We start from the raw sequence: 16,438 nt of genomic DNA on the forward strand, positions 1-16,438 counted from the left end.
CCCTGCACAAAATACTTTTTGGAGTCAAAAGCCCAATATTCAGCTTATTTAAACCAGCATTGTTATGTTAAAGTCAAAGCAGCTCTGCCAATTTACTGTAACTAAGATTAGCTATTTCCATTGCTTGGAAAAACACAGGAAAAATACTGATTTTTTTTAGAAATCATTGAACAAAACTGAGCAATATTTTACCATATCTTATGTATGTGATTCTTAGAAATGTGAAGAAAAGAACTCTTAACAACCCAGCAAATTTATTTCTACTGTTATCTGACAGAGTTTTTCATTAATAAACAAAGTTTAGTTCAATATCAGGTTATCCATTTTATGTGAAGCTGAATTCAAATTGCTGTTTTTCTCATCAGAAAAAGGGATGTTCCCCTTAGATTAAAAGGAAGGTGGACTGTATCAAAACTTCTTCCAATCCAGTTTCAATTCTTCCCTTATGGTGTCCCAATTCTCAATTCAGACTTATTTCCATATTTATTTTAGAAGTCACTCTTCCAGGATCTCATGATGTCTTTAGCACATGGACAGAGTATGGTGTTTGGTGCCAGGAATGCAGTGCAAGAGAAAAAAAAAAAAAAAAAAACAGGAGAAGATCTGAGGGAAAAAAAAAAAGAAGGAACACAAACCCAGAGAAAACAAGCAAACAAATGAACCAAAACACACTGGGCTTCAAAAATGAGCAGCCACAGTGGGGTTCCACTGCAATTTGATTATGTAATAACCTCTTTTTCTTCCCCCAGAAGGTAACGCAGAGTTGTGAAGTTCAAATGTAATACAGAGGATGTTGTTTGTTAGAGTGAAAACAAAGTGACAAGCTAGTTACAATGCCAGGCCTGTTTCCGATACTTTGAGAGAAACATGGACATTATGTGTTGAGTGTCAATTTGAGTTAGTTTTATTTCATTCTAGGAATAGAAAGGCTTTGCCTTGTTCCTAGGGTGCCCACAACAAAGGTTATACCCTTTCCATATGCTGAGTTTACTTTATCTGTAAATTAGATACTGTAATAGAGGAGAATGGGATGTCTTCTGTGAGTGAAGAACTGCCAGATTGGTTTGTAGAGAAGAAATGGCTCTTTAATCTTTTCCTTAATATGTTTCATGGATCAAATTCTTCCAGCTTCTTCCACTGCATAGTGCCTTACTCTCAAGAGCAACCTTACTGAAGGATATGATATTACTAACTTTGAGGAAGGTCTGTCAACTCTCACCATGTTTTAATCATGAAGGTGAGACTGAGTCGAAAGTTTTGCACAGATTTCAACCTGTGTTTTCTCTGTAATGAAGGTGCTTTGGAAGGCAACTGGAGTCAGAGATAGGAATCAGTACCTACAGTACCCACAGAACCAGACTGAGATGTCTGGCAAGTTCTGGTATTTGACATTCAGCATGTGGTTTTCTGTGGATCAATATTTAATTAAGAGTACCCTTGCTAAATAAAATTACAAAAGGCTATTCAACCACAGTTTGTCTCTCAACTGGTCTTGGAATAGGCTTGTTTCATAACTGAAGAACTGTGCCAGTTTCAGCTTCTTTCTGCTAACATATTAGGATTGTCATGACTATGCAATGTAATATAAAGACATACTAGTAATTTGGAATACCAGGAAATAAAAGTGAATTTTGCAATGGTTACTCTACCCTTGATTTAAAATAGAAATGAACAAAGAGTTCATGACTGATAATTCTGTTCAAAATCAATGAGACCAATTTGTAAATAGAAGATTCTCTACTAAAATAATTGTATAAGGCAGCCTTCTGCGAGTGCAGAGTCTAGTATACAGATTTTAAAGGTTCTGCTTCTTTTCACTAACATCATGTCTTTCTCAGGACAAATGTTTAGGCAATTACAGTAAGTATGATAAGAACTCCATTTTCCATATGAAGTACAGAAAATGAGTAGTCACACAGGACTGTATAATTACATTTACCCCCAACCCCCCACAAGAAAATCTTTCACTCAGACAGCATGAGATTGTTTATTTGATACATCAGTGTTAAAATCATACAAAAACACGTGGAAGAAAATTAGGAATTAAATTATGTCTTCTCTTCGAGTCCCATTAGGGAAACTGAAGGGAGCAAAGAGAGGACAAAGTAATGTGAACTCAGTGTGAAGGAATGTAGCTAATGTTCCTTATCTGACCTCATGCTGAGCCACAGCACCAGTGCGGAGCAGTTCTTCTATGGCATCATCCTCATACCCCAGCATGCTCTTCAGTATCTCCACTGTATGCTGTCCAACAAGTGGAGGTGGTTTTGGATGTGACACATCAAATTCACTGTATCGGACACCTGGTCCTGTAAAAAAAAGCAAATTATTTTCCAGAGTTACTACCCATATTTATGTTGAAATGTCTATGTTAGTTTAAAGGAAAGTATCTCATTTTTGCATCAGTCTAATCGCAGTCCTTATCACAGAAACGTTATATTCTAGAATTACTAAAAAAATCCAGTTCTTAAGAATGTACCAATAAACCAGCTTTAAATAGTTCACTCAAATGCAGAGCTGATGGATATTTACCCAATGTTAAGAAAATCTTCTCATTTTTCCCAGTGACATGTATATTAGAGTGCTCTGAGTCACAGGTCTGCCACTCTCTGCTACCTGAACGACAAAGACAATGCCCAGCCCACTCAACAGGATGTGGTACAGAAATCCCCAGACTGTCTTCAACAGGAGGCAGGACAGGCATAAAGACACAATGAAATGTGATGTTAACACACTGTCACTGATGTCAGAGCAGTGCATGGACAATGGAAAGCACCATCTCCAGTTGGCAACAGCTTAAGTACCTCTGCAGTGCTCCATTATCCTGCAGTGACATAGAACTGACAGCACATAGAGCAATGGTATTACCCAGCTTGGTTTACATTTTCTATCAAAAATACAGGTAGAAGCAGCTGTAAGAAAATCAACAATGGTTTATCTACTCTGGCAAGAAGAATTTCAAAGGTGGAAATCTGAAAGCTGGCAATGATATGAAGACTTCTATATCTTCAATTGCAGGTAGTCAGATCTCACTTTTTAGTGACACTGTAGTGAACGGAACAGATTTCAGTGTAGTTCCCTGAGGACAAGTAACTATAGCACTACCACCAATCTCAGAGGAGAGAATGAGCTACAAATTTACTCTGTGATCAAAAGTGAGGTATCAACTCAGCGTATGCTGATTTGGTACGTTTCTGGAGTATGCTCCTCGAAGAGGTAATGGTTGGACTCGATGATCTTAAAAGTCTTTTCCAACCCAGAGGATTCTATGACATGGTTTCTGTGTTTAAAAAGGAAAGGAGGTAGAATTGGGGAATGCAGACCAAATCATTTAACTTCCATTCAATGCTGAAACAAACAATCACAATGAAAATACTCAGGAGATGAGTAACAGCCAGAATGTACCTATTAAGAACAAACAGTGTATGCAGTCTCTTGTCTTTCCACCAGGAGAAGGGCTGGAGGTGAGATATATCCCATATAACTTTATATGCCAATAACCTAGATATAGAAGTTTAGTTCCTTAGACTCTCTTTGGAGACACTGAAGATGAAAGGACACACTTAGAGTGTAGTTCTTCTAAGACACTGGTAAGTGACTAAACCTGGTCAGATGAATTGTGATCACTCATGTTCCTCCACAAAGGAAAGGGTAGACAAGTAACTTACATACAGAGCTTTAACACCCAGACATCAAGTCAGCTTAGGTGACCCTCTGTCATGGTTTAACTCCAGCCAGAAACTGAGGACCACACAGCTGCTTGCTCACTCCCCCACCAACAGGATTGGAGGGAGAATTAGAAAGGATAAAAGCCAGAAAAGTCACGGGTTGAGGTAAAGACAATTTAATAGGGAAAGCAAAGGCCTCGCACAGGAATAAAGCAAAATGAGGAATTAATTCACTGCTTCCCATGGGCAGGCAGGTGTTCAGCCATCTCCAGGAGAGCAGGGCCCCATCACACATTATGGTTACTTGGGAAGACAAATGCCATCACTTCAAATGTCCCCCCCCTCCTCGTTCTTCCCCCCACTTTATATACTGAGCATAATGTCATAGGGTACGGGTCAGTTGGGGTCACTTGTCCTGGTTGTATCTCCTCCCAAATTTCCATGCACCCCCAGACTCCTTGCCAGCATGGTAATACGAGAAGCAGAGAAAGCCTTGTGTAAAGCAGCGCTATGTAAGCACTCCTCAGGAATAACAAAAGCATCTCTAAATTATCATCACTATATTCAGCACAAATCCAAAACATAGCCCCATACTAACCACTGTGAAAAAAATTAACTCTACCCCAGACAAAACCAGCACACAGAATCACAGAATATGATTCAATGCTGTGGTGGGTTGACCTTGGCTGGATGCCAGGTGCCCACCCAGCTGCTCTATCACTCCCCTCCCCAGCCAGACAGGGGAGAGAGTAAGGTCAGAAAACAATTTGTGGGTTGCGATAAGGCAGTTTATTTAAAGCGAAAGCAAAGTGGAAGCTTGCATGCGCAAAACCAAAGCAAAGCAAAAGATAGCAGGGTTTATTCTCTACTTCCCATGAGCAGCAATGGTCGGCCACTCCTGAGAAGCAGGGCTTCAGCACGTGTTAACAGTTCCTCAACAGGCAGCCACTGGAGACAATGAATGCCTGCCTTCCTGCTCCTTGCCTTAGCTTTTATATCTGAGCTGACATCACATGGTATGGAATATCCCTTTGGACAGTTTGGGTCAGTTGGCCTGCTTGTGTCCCCTCCCAGGATCTTGCCCTCAATTGAGGAAGGAATGTTACAGTGCTGATGCTGTGCTCAGCAGTAGCCAAAACACCGGTGTGTTATCAACACCCTTCTAGCTACCAGTGCAAAGCTCAGCACTGTGAGGAATACTATGGGGAAATAAATTGCAGCTCAGGCAGACCCAATTCAAATGCTGAGTTGCAAGGGACTCATAAGGATCATCAAGTCCAAGTCCTGGCCATGCACAGGACCACCCCCAAGAGTCACACCATGTGCTGGAGAGTATCATTCAAACACTTCTTGAACTCTGTCAGGCTTGGTGCTGTGACCACTGCCCCGGGGAGCCTGTTCCAGTGCCCAACCACCCTCTGGGTGAAGAGCCTTTTTCTAATATCCAACCTAAACCTCCCCTGACACAACTTCAGGCCATTCCCTAGGGTTCTGTCACTGGTCACCAGAGAGAAGAGATCAGTGCTTGCCTTCCTCCCCTCACGAGGAAGTTGTAGACTGCAATGAGGTCTTCCCTCAGTCTCCTTTTCTCCAGGTTGAACAGACCAAGTGACCTCAGCCACTCCTCATACAGCTTCCCCTCAAGGCCCTTCACCATCTTTGTTGCCCTCCTTTGGACCCTCTCTAGTAGTTAATATCTTTCTTATATTGTGGCACCCAAAACTGCACACAATATTCAGGTGAGGCCACCCCAGCTCAGAGCAGTGGGATACCAGCCCTCCCTTGACTGGCTGGTGATGCTTTGCCTGATGCCCCCCAGGACACAGTTGGCCCTCCTGGCTGCCAGGGCATGCTGACTCATATTCAACTTGCATTGACCAAGACCACCAGGTCCCTTTCTGCAGAGCTGCTTTCCAGTATCTCATTCCCCAGTCTGTCTGTACCAGGGTTGCCCCATCCCAGGTGCAGAATCTAACACTTCCCCTTGTTGAACTTCCTATGGTTGGTGATTGCCCAGTCCTCTCATTTGTCGAGATCTCTCTGCAGGGCCTCCCTGCCTTTGAGGGAGTCAACAGCTGCTCTCAGTTTTGTGTCATCTGCAAACTTGCTTAGTATCCCTTCTAGTCCTGCGTCCAATTCCTTTATGAAGATGTGGAAGAGCACAGGGCCTAAGATGGAGCCCTGTGGAACCCCACTAGGGACAGGTCACCAGTCTGATGTCACCCCATTTCCTATCACCCTCTGTGCTCCACCTGTGAGCCAATTGCTCACCCATCACATGGTGTGTTTATCCAGCTCTATGCTGGACATTTTGTCCAGAAGGATACTGTGAGAGACAGTATCAAAAGCTTTACTGAAATCCAAAAAGATGACATCAACTGGCTTCCCTTGATCAACTAGGTGGGTTACCTTTTCATAAAAGGAAATTAGGTTTGGTAAGCAGGACTTTCCTCTCATGAAGCCATGCTGGCTGTAACCAATGTCTGCATTGCCTTTCAGGTGTTTTTCAATACCTCCGAGAATAATCTTCTCCATAACTTTACCAGGCACTGAAGTGAGACTGACAGGCCTGTAGTTTTCACGGTCCTCCTTCTTGAAAATCGGGACAACATTCACCAGCTTCCAGTCAGCTGGGACCTCTCTGGACTGCCAAGACCACTCAAAAATCATTGAGAGAGTTTTTGCGATGACATGTATTTTAAGTGGGGTGGCTGATAGAATTCAGGTCTTACCTGCTCAGTTTTCTGAGGACTTCAAGCTAAAATTGGCTGTGAAACAGACTTCACAATGACCTGGCTACAGTGGAGAAATGTTCTGATAAAACAGGGTGAAATTCAATAACGTTAAGGGGAAGGAACTACATTTAATTATACAAATACAGGGCAGGGGACACACAGCAAAGTAGGAATAGCTAGAGGTTATTCTAGATCAGGAAGTGAAGATGAGTCAACAACATCAGGCTGTTGTAAAAAAGGCAAGAATCATCCAGGGATGTTCAAACAAGAGAGATGAAATAATCTTTTCGCTCTAGTTAGAGCTGGCAGATCACAGCTGGAGCAGTGTCTGGTATGGGGCCCCCACTGCACAGCCATCTGGAACACCTGAGAGCTTCTACAGGACAGCAAGTGAAATTATCACAGGAAACAAGACAGACTGAAAAATGTGGGATCATGGACCTAAAGAGAAAGGCCAGAGAAAATCATCTTCAAACGTTTTCAGAGAGTGTAAAAAATAACCACCACCCCTGACCAAAAAAAAAACCAAAAAAACCCAACCCAACCCAAACCAAACCAACCAACAAACAAACAAAAACCCAACAAAACAAACAAACAAACAAACAAAAACAAAAGAAAAACAAAAACAAAACCCAACCAAACAAACAAAAACCCAAAACCAACAAACAAACAAAAAAACCAAAACCCAAAACACCCCCCAATATCCATGAGAGCTTTCTGGAAGGAGGAAATAAATCCTTTTTCATGTCCATGATGAATGAGAAATAATTGATTAAATCGCAACAAACGAAACTCTAGGAAATGAAAATACACCTCTGTGATGGTAGGGGTAGCAAAATGATGAAACAAGACATGTGAGGAGGTTGTGGAGTTTTTATCAATCAGGTCTTTAGGAACAAGATTTATTCAAGCATAGCTGATCCCTGGGGCTTGCTGATGGATTAGATCTCACAATCTCTTCAACCCAATAATATATGTCCCTTTTACCCACTATAATATGAAAGCTAAGAAACAGCTCACATCAGGGATAACTTTTTTATTTCTCTGATTCTACCCACTTTGAAAACATTGAGTTCGATTTTCAGAGAAAACCTCCTGTGAGAAATCAGTACATTTTAAAGGGAAAGGTGACATCACTAGGCAATATTTGTATTAATTCCACTTCTTAGGAGTGACTGAGGGATGAACTGGCATTAGTGCAAGCCACAGGAATGATCTCTATGCCAACTGAAATGCTTGTGAAGATAATTTCAGAGCAAAAATTCCCTTTAGAAATTTATTAGTCAAAAAATTCAACATAGCCACAAAACTATTATGCAATGTCTATTTAAAAAAATAATGAATATAAAGCAATCTTATTTTAGGTGTGGATCTCAAAACCTGGGAGTTTTTGCAGTGATATCAAAAGACGTTGAATAAAATCTCTAAAAGAGAAAACCAAAACTGACATTAGGTGCACAACAGGCATGGAATGCTTCATGCTTCCCAAAGAAAATTAATCTTACAAACTAGAGCATGCTAGAAAATTGCATGGCAATTATAAAACCAGTGTCTTCCTTGAGCTTTTATTGTTTGATGCATAATTCATCACGCTACTTTTCACTTTAATAGAGTTATAAAGTTATCTACATTCATTCAAAGGAGGTACTTGCTAATGATCCATCATTAACGATTCTCTGTTCTTTCCTTGTGTAACTTCTACTTGGCTTCTGTGTCAATTAGGAGGGTGCAAAGCTTGCCAGTCAGGCTTCAGCAATCCCACGCTCCTACTGAACAACGCTCCAGGAAAGCAACCAGCAGAATGCTATGCAAATGTTAATTAAACACAACTGCCTTATGAGGAAACCATCCCTAGAGGCAGAGAGAGGTGAACTGCTTTAATTAAGGTCAAAAGCATTTGCATGTGGGTGAGTTACAGGGAGCCTTCCAGAGGAAAACAGGCCTTTGCTAGGGTAGAAGCAGGGTGACTGATGGGAGGAGTTAAGGCAGCAGTCACCTGTGCATCCTGGCTGTCAGCAGGACACTATACTCAATTCAGGCATGAAATTAAAGGGACACATATGGTCACCTGAAAAAATGAAAGAATGAGGGGTGTAGCTGTGATTTAACCTTTGTCCTGTTAAATTAAAAGAAGCCTGTTTCTCTTTTTGCTATGATTACTGCCAGTAAAACAAAGAGCTCTTTCACTGCCTTTAAATTCTAGGCTAATCTTTTATTATTATTATTATTATCATAATCATCATCATCATTTTGACTTTGATACATTGCTAAAATACATGCTGTGCACACCACATAACCTACAGGAGTTAATAGTGCAACAATAAATCAAAATTTGTATCAGTTGCAACCACAACGAAAATTGTACCAAGATATCTTGAATAATCGAACTAAAGGTCTTCTTAATAAATTCTGTTTCTTTGGGGCCTATCTACTGTGGTACTGCTAGGCATCAAACCGAGGTATTAGTTTAAAACATACTGAAGTCATCAAAGCAAAAGACAAAAATGAGATAAAACTACTGAAACAGGTCCAGAGGAAGTGTCCTGCAAGAAATGCCTTTGAACACTCACTCTAAACAGGTGAAACATGTGGCAGTCTTTGGAATGTGTCTCTGGGCATTGCTGAGATTTGGGGCTGCAGAAGCAAAGTCAGTTTGACTCTACAAGTAGCAGAAATTAAAGTTGAATTCGAATCATATTAAAGGTGTAAAGCACAGTATATAAAAGTGGATAAAGGTAATATTTGTTGCTTTGTCCTGACAAATAGCAGTCCTGCAGCATTGTGCAGGACTCACTGGATAACACTTTTTCTACAGCACAGGTTAGAGCATATTGAAGCAACCTAGCTCTCAAACTATGTAGATGGAATCAAGCCTGGAGACAGCCAAGCTCGGGGGAAAAGTCATGATTATTTCTTATTGTTCAAGTGGGACAAGGGAAAGAAAGGGAAAATTTGAGCTAATGGATGTGTACACATTCTGCTTGAAATGTATCACCTACATTCGCAAAAAAAGAGCAATGAAAACCCCAACACCACTTGTTAGTTAGTTCTACCTTAGCTTACAGTGTATTTTATATAGATGTAGGAATCACATGAAAACAAACTATATTGGAACTGCATTGCAAGATTTTGGTAGCAGGGACGCTACAGGGGCAGCTTCTGTGAGAAGCTGCCAGAAACTTTCCCTTTGTTTGATGAAGCCAATGCCAGCTGGCTCCAAGATGGACCTGCTGCTGAACAAGGCTGAGCCAATCAGGGAGAGTGGTAGTGTCTCTGGGATAACATATTTAAGAAGGGGAAAAAAACCTCTGCAGAACATCAGCCAGAAGATAGAAGTGATAATATGTGAGAGAATCAGCTCTGCAGATGCCACAGTCAGTGGCATCCAGTGTTCCAGTTTTCAGAGCAGAGATTCCCCTGATGAAGACCATGGTGAGACAGGCTGTGCCCCTGCAGCCCATTGAGGTCCATGGTGGCATTAATATCTACCTGCAGCTTCTAGAGGACCCCATGCCTGCACAGGTGGATGGATGCCTAAAGGAGGCTGTGACTCCATTGGAAACCCATGCTGGAGCAGACTCCCAGCAGGACTTGTGGACCCATGAAGGGAGGAGCTCACACTGGAGCAGGTTTGCTGGCAGGACCTGTGACTCTGTGGGGGTCCACGCTAAAATAGCCTGTTCGAAGACTGCAAACAGTGAAAGGGACCTACACTGGAGCAGTTCATGAAAGATTGAAGTCCACGAGAAAGATTGGAGAAGTTTGTGGAGGACTGTATCCTGTGGGAGGAACCCCATGTTGGAACAAGGAAGAGTGTGAAGAATCCTCCCCCTAAGGAGGAATAAGCAGCAGAAATTTGTGCTGAACTGTCCACAAATCCCATTCTCCATTCCCCAGTGCCACCGTGGGGAAAAAGGTAGAGAATTAGGAGTAAAGTTAAGGCTGGGAAGAAGGGAGGAGTTGGGGAGAAGGTATTTTTAAGATGTAGTTTTATTTCTCATTATCCTACTCTGACTTGATTGGTCATAAATTAGATTAAATATTTCCCAAGCTGGGTTTGTTTTGCCCATGACAGTGATTTTTCGCTGTCCTTATCTCAACCCCTTCCCCTGACCAGCTGAGGAAGTGAGTGCTAGGAGTAGCTTTGGTGGGCACCTGGCATCCAGCCAGGGTCAACCTACCACACAAACCAAACACGTGTGCCTCTTCCAATAACATGGTGTTGCTACATAACGGTTTTGCAATTCCAATGAAATATCATTAACAGCTAACAGCAGTGGCCCAAAGCCAATACATTTGCACACAGATCTCATATACACTACAGGTCAAGTGTTTGGAGCATGCAATCAGCTGGTTATGAAACTGGCCTAAAGGAGGATCAGCAGGAAAGAAGCAGTGACTTTTAAGGCAATGAAAAGGAAAATGATACAAATAAATCAATGAAAGGGGCTTCATGGCTGCTAGGAAGGATATTTGTGTGTTGGAACTGATGTGTGCAGGGATATGTTACCAGGACTAGACCAGGGAAACTTCATTTTGAGTATATGGTTTCTTTCCATTGGTCCCAGCCATGATGTCTGTCAATCTGTTATTCACAGCTGAGAAGATGGTGTGCTCGCACACATAGTACAGCCCAGCCTGGCCGCAGTGCCTTTACACCAGGATTCTTCCCCTTGATGAAACACAAAGTACAAAAGTACACACAGACAAAAAAGCTCATTACAAAGCCCTGCTAGTATAAGTAGTACACAAAGGCTTCAAGGTAATCCTCAGAATTAATGATCCACTCCATCTTAACTGGAAAATTCCCACATTTTTCTATTTCTTACCATAGATATGAAAGTTTAAGAGCTTGGGGGACTTTTCAGGAATCTATTTAATTGCTATGAAAAATACTTTCTTTTTGCATTACATTAGAGCTGGTGATTTACCTTTTAAGAACAACTCATAATAGATTGGGAAAAAGCAATTAAGAAGATAATATTTGAAGTCTTGTTCCTCCTTCCCTCACTGCTGCTTCCATTTCCTCCCCCACTTAGAGCACAGCCATACAAAGTGTTCACTTGGCATCCAGCACAGCTGAGAGGGTGAAAAACTTTGGCAGGATTACTAGGAATCAGTAACTGAGAGTGAAGAGGATTGACAAACTTCTCGAATGGCAATAAAAAAGTAAACTTTGTTCTAGGTGCCATACAAACACAGATATAAATGAACAGTAAACAGCAAACAGTAAAATCAGTAGGGCAGTAAATAGTATCAACATTAGAAATATCTACACACCATCTGATACCTTTTGTCATTTGGACAATACTGACTTCCATGGGAGAGGTATGAGGACCATCCAACTTTTAAAAAGTCAAGAATGTAAAAACTGAGGCATTGTGAGAAGAATGAATTGACAGGCAGAGCATAAACATAAATTATTTGTGATACCTATAGATTGGTGTTTAAAAATTAGGCCACTTTTAAACCAACACCGAGGCATTCAAAGCATCCACTATATAATTCTGAAAAAATTTATCAAAGTACTTTCTTACCTGAAGCTGCATATAAAGAAACACATAGTATCACCATACTAACTGTATCTAATTAATATTGCATGACTGCTGGAGTAAAGGAAATAATTTCAGTCACTCTGGTTGCATATTTTAGAGTAATCCCACATAATTGCAGTATTCAAGTAACACAATTTTGTGAGAGGGCTCTTGGCACCAAAAAGCTTTAAAAAAGTTGCAGTATGGTGGTGTCTACAGCTTCCCACATGTATTGCCTCACAATGTTGAAAATTTGGCCTAACTTTTTGTACAGTCTCTCATGGTCCCACTCCTTACCAAAATGCCCATAGACCTGAAGAGAAGATTCAAAGAAATACAGGAAGGAAGATGACTAGTAAGACTACCCAGAGGTATAAATTTTAAAGAACTGTGAATTCTCTAGATAATAATCTATAGCTCCATTTCCCAAGGAAACAAGTTTATGTGTCTTTGCTATCTTTCTTTCACCTGTTTGTCTGCCTTGTCCCTGCCATACACAGTAACTTCTGAACCTGTCAATCTTGACAAAAGCGTAGAAATCCCAAGGAAAATTAAGTTCTTACCAGTGCTGTGAAAAATGGCAACTGGTGAAGGCCAGCTGGCCAAATTCCTGCCCAGATGACATTAAAAAAAAAAAAAAACCATAAAGAATGCAGCTGTTATATATTCTGTTTGGCTGCAAATGGCTTACCAGTAAGTACAGACACAGTTCTGTAAGATGTATCTAGCACATATTGTACTCCACTGGGGAGACAAGGCATAAAGGACATGAGGATAGTTCGGGTCATCATACGGATTACATATAGAGCTTATCAAGGATGTAAGTCTGAAGGAAAACAATATTTAGTTCCAGTGTTCATGGAACAACTTCTTCTACACATCTTTTCTACAATACTGTGGAACGTATTCAGGCTGTGCAAGACCAAGACAAGGAAATTAAAGACTTCTAATTTAACATAAATTGCTCTTGCAGGAAGGAGCTGAAGAACTACATGGTAAAAAAGAGTAATTGGGAGAATACCTGCAAAAATTCAAAAGGGAAATCCTGCAGAAGCAAGCCTAAACTACTGAAAATACAAGCTAAAAACATATTTGTCTAAAGTCATACTGGAATCAATACAAAACTCAATACATAATCGCACCACAGGCTGTGGGTTAACCACAGGTTGTGTACCTAATGCAGAAATTATAGAGTGAGGCTGAAAGGCTTGTGCTACGCAGGAGGTAACACTATAATGGTTATTTCTGAGCATAAAATATATGAATTTCTGAAATGCCCATAAGCAGAACTGTTTCCACACAAGAGGGCTGGGGTTAAGATGGCCTACCTAAACCTCCTCTGATACTTAAAAGGACAAGCCATGTATTGTTTCATGTAGACATCTTTACTGTAAACCCAAAGGCCTTAACTCTTGTACCTCATGGAGAGTAATTAGTGATATGTGTGCTCCTATTTCCTTCCTCGTAACAGGAAAATTAAAATACTATCTGAAACAAGCCTCTTGTAAGGACAGAGAATTGCCTAGTTGCAACATACTCACATGATCCTGGAAGGTGAATCATGCACCTAGCTGAACAGGAAGAGAAGCAGCTCCTCGGGGCCCTCCTACCAAGCCTGGTGAAAACTATTTCCAAGTCCCATGCCTTGTGGTTAGTATGAGCCTGCATGTTGGAATAAGCCATGCCAGCCAACCCAGAAAGTGTCTGTATCTCCTCAGTACACCAATTTGTCCTTTCCTGTGTCCTAACTCCAGCCATAAGTTAGATTTTTTTGATCTTCAGAGACCCAAAAACTAAAGCTGTTGGTCAGCTGTGCATCATAAGATTGGGAGCAGATGAGCTCTTCCTTGCAGATGAGCTCTTCCTTACTTTTTAGGCAACCAGCTGAAGCCCAGATACATGAAACTGATAATTCAGGGATGCAAGCCAATGCACACTGAAGAACATGCACAGCCTGACCCTGAGGTTGGGTATAATTTTCCTTGGTAGCTCAAGTAGCACTTTTTCAAGGTAGCAGGCTTTAAGCTTTTTCCAAACAACTGGTGAAAATAACTAAAAATTAAAAACATTTGGGCCTTCCATTAACACAAATTTGAAAGAACATTCAAAAAGTTCTCCTATGCAACTTTTGAAAATGTGTTTATTGCTTCCCAACGTTCTGACAAGGTTCACAAGCCTGATGTTCCAGCTCCTAGGGAATATTTTTTTGTGGCCTGACCTTGAAGCCTTTGTCTAGTTATTTCTATACCCTTTTGTAAGCCTGGACATCAGAACACAGCACAGATTACTAAGCAGAAGATAAAGCATTTTTCTATGTCCCCTTTTTATACCTCCAAAGAACAGACCAAGTTCTTTACAGTACACCTTATAGTGGGAATTTATGTTAAGATGATTATTTGTGATGGCTCCAATCATGCTTCTCTAAGTCTCTTCAAAACCAGAGGTGATCGCTCATCAGGTCTACTTGGCATTCCTGTCTGAAGGTACTAGAACCCACTAAAACCCACCATAACATCTCCTTTGGCAGCAATAGTTAATGGACAGAACAGCAAGTGAACTCAACGGCAAATGGTTTGTGACAGAAGCAGTCTACCAAATTGCTTTGCTTAAGTTCCTTAACCTCACCAGAACCCGTCTGTATATTAGTACAGATTATTTATTCATTAATATAGGATAAGTAATGCCCTATGACATCTATCTTAGCCTGTTAAGAGAAAGAAACAGAAATGAAGCTGTCTTCAGTCCACCTGTAGCAGAACTACTTTAAATCACTTCTTAAGATTTTTACATTGATTAATTTTTCCTCAGCGATCCCTTGTTTTAGCCAAAGGATTAAGTCTCAGAAGGGGTATATTATTATAAAAAGGCCAGGCATTTAGTTAGACATCAAATCACATGTCTGTCATGGCTATTGCCATGCACATTTTCTATACATCTTCAGACTGTTCCTCTGTGGCCACAATACACAGGCATATAAACCTTCCCATTTGGAAAATTCAACAGTCGGTCGATACTTTCTTGCCTGGTTGGTGACCCACACTGAGTAAATATCTGCAGAGTGAGTATTAAAATAATGGAAAAAGCCATCAGCTGTAAGCACAGCCAAGTCAATTCTGTTGAATTTCTTCAGCACAGCCAACAGCCAGGTAACTCTATGTTTGAGCACCATGGAGATATTAGAACTTGATTTTCAAGCAAGGCGTCTGTGATTAAGTAGGGCTGAGCACTATACACAGCATCATCATTCTTCCAAAATCTCTCCCACTCTGCCCTCCATTTACTTCTGCTGCCCCCTGTGCAGCAGAATGAGGCCAGTTTCAGTGTGCAGGGACCTTCCCTGGCAAAGGAAGATGGGAAGGGATTTGATACTTCGTTTTGGATTACTTCAAGAACTGTAAATTACATTTTTAGCTCTTTTTGGGTAAGGTGCCCAGACTTCTTGAGGCATAGGCTACTAAAATGCTGGCTGAGTTTCAAAAAGCAGTTTGCAATCTGGGATGACTCTAAGCGTCATACTCAAGACATCTTTAAAGGGGCCTAGTTTCCAGTAAAAGTTGAGGACATCTGAAAATCTTTCTCTTTCAGGATGCCTCAATTTGACTGGGCAGAGACATTTGGTATTCAAAGTAGACAACAGGAGAGAGTATTTCTTCACTGAGCAAGGGAAAATAAAATTCTAGACATATAACTCTTTTTAGCTACTTCTTTTTTTTCCTATTTCCTATTTAAAAGAAATCATCAGATTAATCTTAAATTCTTCAAAGGGAAACAGTGTGCTTAAATTGGAGACTAGAAGTGGGACTGGAGAGAAGGAACACTGCAGGTTAGGCTGGTTTTTTTCCATTGATTTGTAAGTGACAACTTGATCAATTCTGTCTCAGTGGGGAGGACTGGGAGTAGCTTTTTTGCTTTCCATTATCTGCAGCCAATCCCTGTCATGTGATATTCAACTCATCCTCTTGCAAATATCAAAGCAGTATGGGGCAGGAGAAACAGCCATGTCAAAGCAAACAGACTTCAGTATGGCTTTTGGTTCCGCAGGCAAGCCAATGCGGGAGTGTGCATGTCAGTTAAATACAGAATGGTTCTCTATCAAAGTTCTTGTGGTTTCTAACATTTGCCAGCCTTTACTCCATCTGAAGGATTTCAGTTTTGCATTCTACCCTACAATGGGCAAAAGAATCAAGAAGTCATCTCTCCTTCCCCCAAAGACTAGAGTAGGATTAACAACCAGAAATTTAAGTCAGACACACCCATGAAGAGGAATGAGGCACAAGGTTAGGAAGCCATCCAAAGAATGGTTGCCTATTCCCTTACTAAACTAAAGTCTCTTTTTTTTCAAGAAGACAACTGAAAAGCTGGGGAACAAAAATTGAAACCATATTGAAACCAGCCATGCCTAAGCAATACTCCACCTTAAGTGTGCATAGATCAGTTTCATTAAAATATTTCCCCATTCTCTCTTTTTCCACCTCCTAATCCTTTGGCTGTTTCCTTTAGT

At 40.9% G+C, this 16,438-nt stretch overlaps 1 protein-coding gene across 3 annotated transcripts in view; it reads right to left on the bottom strand.

Annotated features, from left to right (window-relative positions):
* Positions 1 to 599: 599 nt before the first annotated feature.
* The window catches only part of SUGCT (succinyl-CoA:glutarate-CoA transferase), a 316,900-nt gene continuing 301,061 nt past the window's right edge, over positions 600 to 16,438 (bottom strand). For all 3 annotated transcript variants that reach the window (XM_027712013.2, XM_027712011.2, XM_039378409.1), the window contains one exon: positions 600 to 2,309. In XM_027712013.2, coding sequence (XP_027567814.1) covers positions 2,146 to 2,309 — 164 coding nt within the window. In that variant the 3' untranslated portion in view covers positions 600 to 2,145. The remainder of the gene's footprint in view (positions 2,310 to 16,438) is intronic.

Source organism: Pipra filicauda, unplaced genomic scaffold (assembly GCF_003945595.2).
Source record: "Pipra filicauda isolate LSUMZ 115617 unplaced genomic scaffold, ASM394559v2 scaffold137_size4652046_pilon, whole genome shotgun sequence".
In the NCBI taxonomy this organism is placed as follows: Eukaryota; Metazoa; Chordata; class Aves; order Passeriformes; family Pipridae; genus Pipra; species Pipra filicauda.